The following is a 1,107-nucleotide window of genomic DNA, read 5'->3' as shown; positions in this document are numbered from 1 at the left end:
TCCCATCCCACCCCATCCCATCCCATCCCATCCCATTGTATCCCCCCCCTCACTCCCTGCTGTCCCACAGCGGGCTCTGAGCCGTGTCCTGTTCCTGACTCCTCTCCTTCCCACCATCCTGGTGCGGCGCCGTCTGCTCTCCCACCTGCTGGAGATCCGGCACCTGGACCGGGCCCTGGCCCAGCTCGGCCTGGCCCAGCTCAGTGAGGAGGAGCTACGAGCGGTGAGTCACCCCTGGGGGGGTCGGGGGTCCCACAGGTGTGAGTTCCAGGTGCTGACCCCCCCCCATTACAGGCGTGTTACCTGCGGGGGCTGAACCCCGCACGGCTGAGCACGGCGCAGTGCAGAGCGTGGCTGGAGCAGTGGCTGGGGCTGTCCTGTGTGCTGCAAGGTGAGGGGGGGGAGTTCAGTGTGTGCAGGCACTGAGTTCTGTCTCGGAGGGGCTCAATGGGGGCACAGGACCCCCCTCAGCCTCCCCCCATCCCCTCATCTCTCCCATTGCAGCCTCTGAGTCGTCCCTGCTGGCCAACAGCATGGTGCTGCTGACCCTCAACTACACGGGAGCGGAGCAGCGCTGACCCCTCCATTCTGTGCTCTGTGCCCCCCACCCGGGGGGGGTCTGCAGGTCAGGAGGCACCAAGGGGTGGGGAGTGCAAACCCTGCATCCCAACATCAGGGCGCTGCCGCTGCAGCTCTGTGTATGTATATATGGGGGGAACGGGAGTCCCCCGACCCTACAACCCCCCGCAGGATTCAGCTCAGCTCTGATGGTTGGGGTGGGGAGGGGTCCCTGTGCTCTGATCTATGGGGTCACCCCTTCCCCGTGCCCCACTGCAGTGGGGGGACCTACAAATGTCCCCATGTAGGATGCAGAGCCCACTGGGTGCTGATGGCTGCTGGTGTCATTGGGGTCTGCATTGGGGTCATTGAGTTCAGTGTTGGGGTCATTGAGTTCAGTGTTGGGGTACCTGAGTTCAGCTTTAGGGTCATTGAGTTCAGCTTTGAGGTCATTGGGTTTTGCATTGGGGTCACTGAGTTCTGTATTGGCCCAGTTGACTTTTGCTGTGTTGCCATTCACTTGGTGCTGTTCAGTTCTGCCCCTCTGGA

At 62.5% G+C, this 1,107-nt stretch overlaps 1 protein-coding gene across 1 annotated transcript in view; it reads left to right on the top strand.

The window, feature by feature from the left end:
* LETMD1 (LETM1 domain containing 1) overlaps window positions 1-1,101 on the top strand; it is a 3,272-nt gene extending 2,171 nt beyond the window's left edge. Inside the window, exons 5-7 of the mRNA XM_015886928.2 lie at window positions 10-223; window positions 295-391; window positions 505-1,101. Coding sequence (XP_015742414.1) covers window positions 10-223; window positions 295-391; window positions 505-578 — 385 coding nt within the window. The 3' untranslated portion in view covers window positions 579-1,101. The remainder of the gene's footprint in view (window positions 1-9; window positions 224-294; window positions 392-504) is intronic.
* Window positions 1,102-1,107: the final 6 nt, after the last annotated feature.

Source organism: Coturnix japonica, linkage group LGE22C19W28_E50C23 (assembly GCF_001577835.2).
Source record: "Coturnix japonica isolate 7356 linkage group LGE22C19W28_E50C23, Coturnix japonica 2.1, whole genome shotgun sequence".
NCBI classification, from domain to species: domain Eukaryota; kingdom Metazoa; phylum Chordata; class Aves; order Galliformes; family Phasianidae; genus Coturnix; species Coturnix japonica.
Note: the sequence above shows the minus strand (reverse complement) of the source record. Positions and strands in the feature narration are given on the sequence as shown.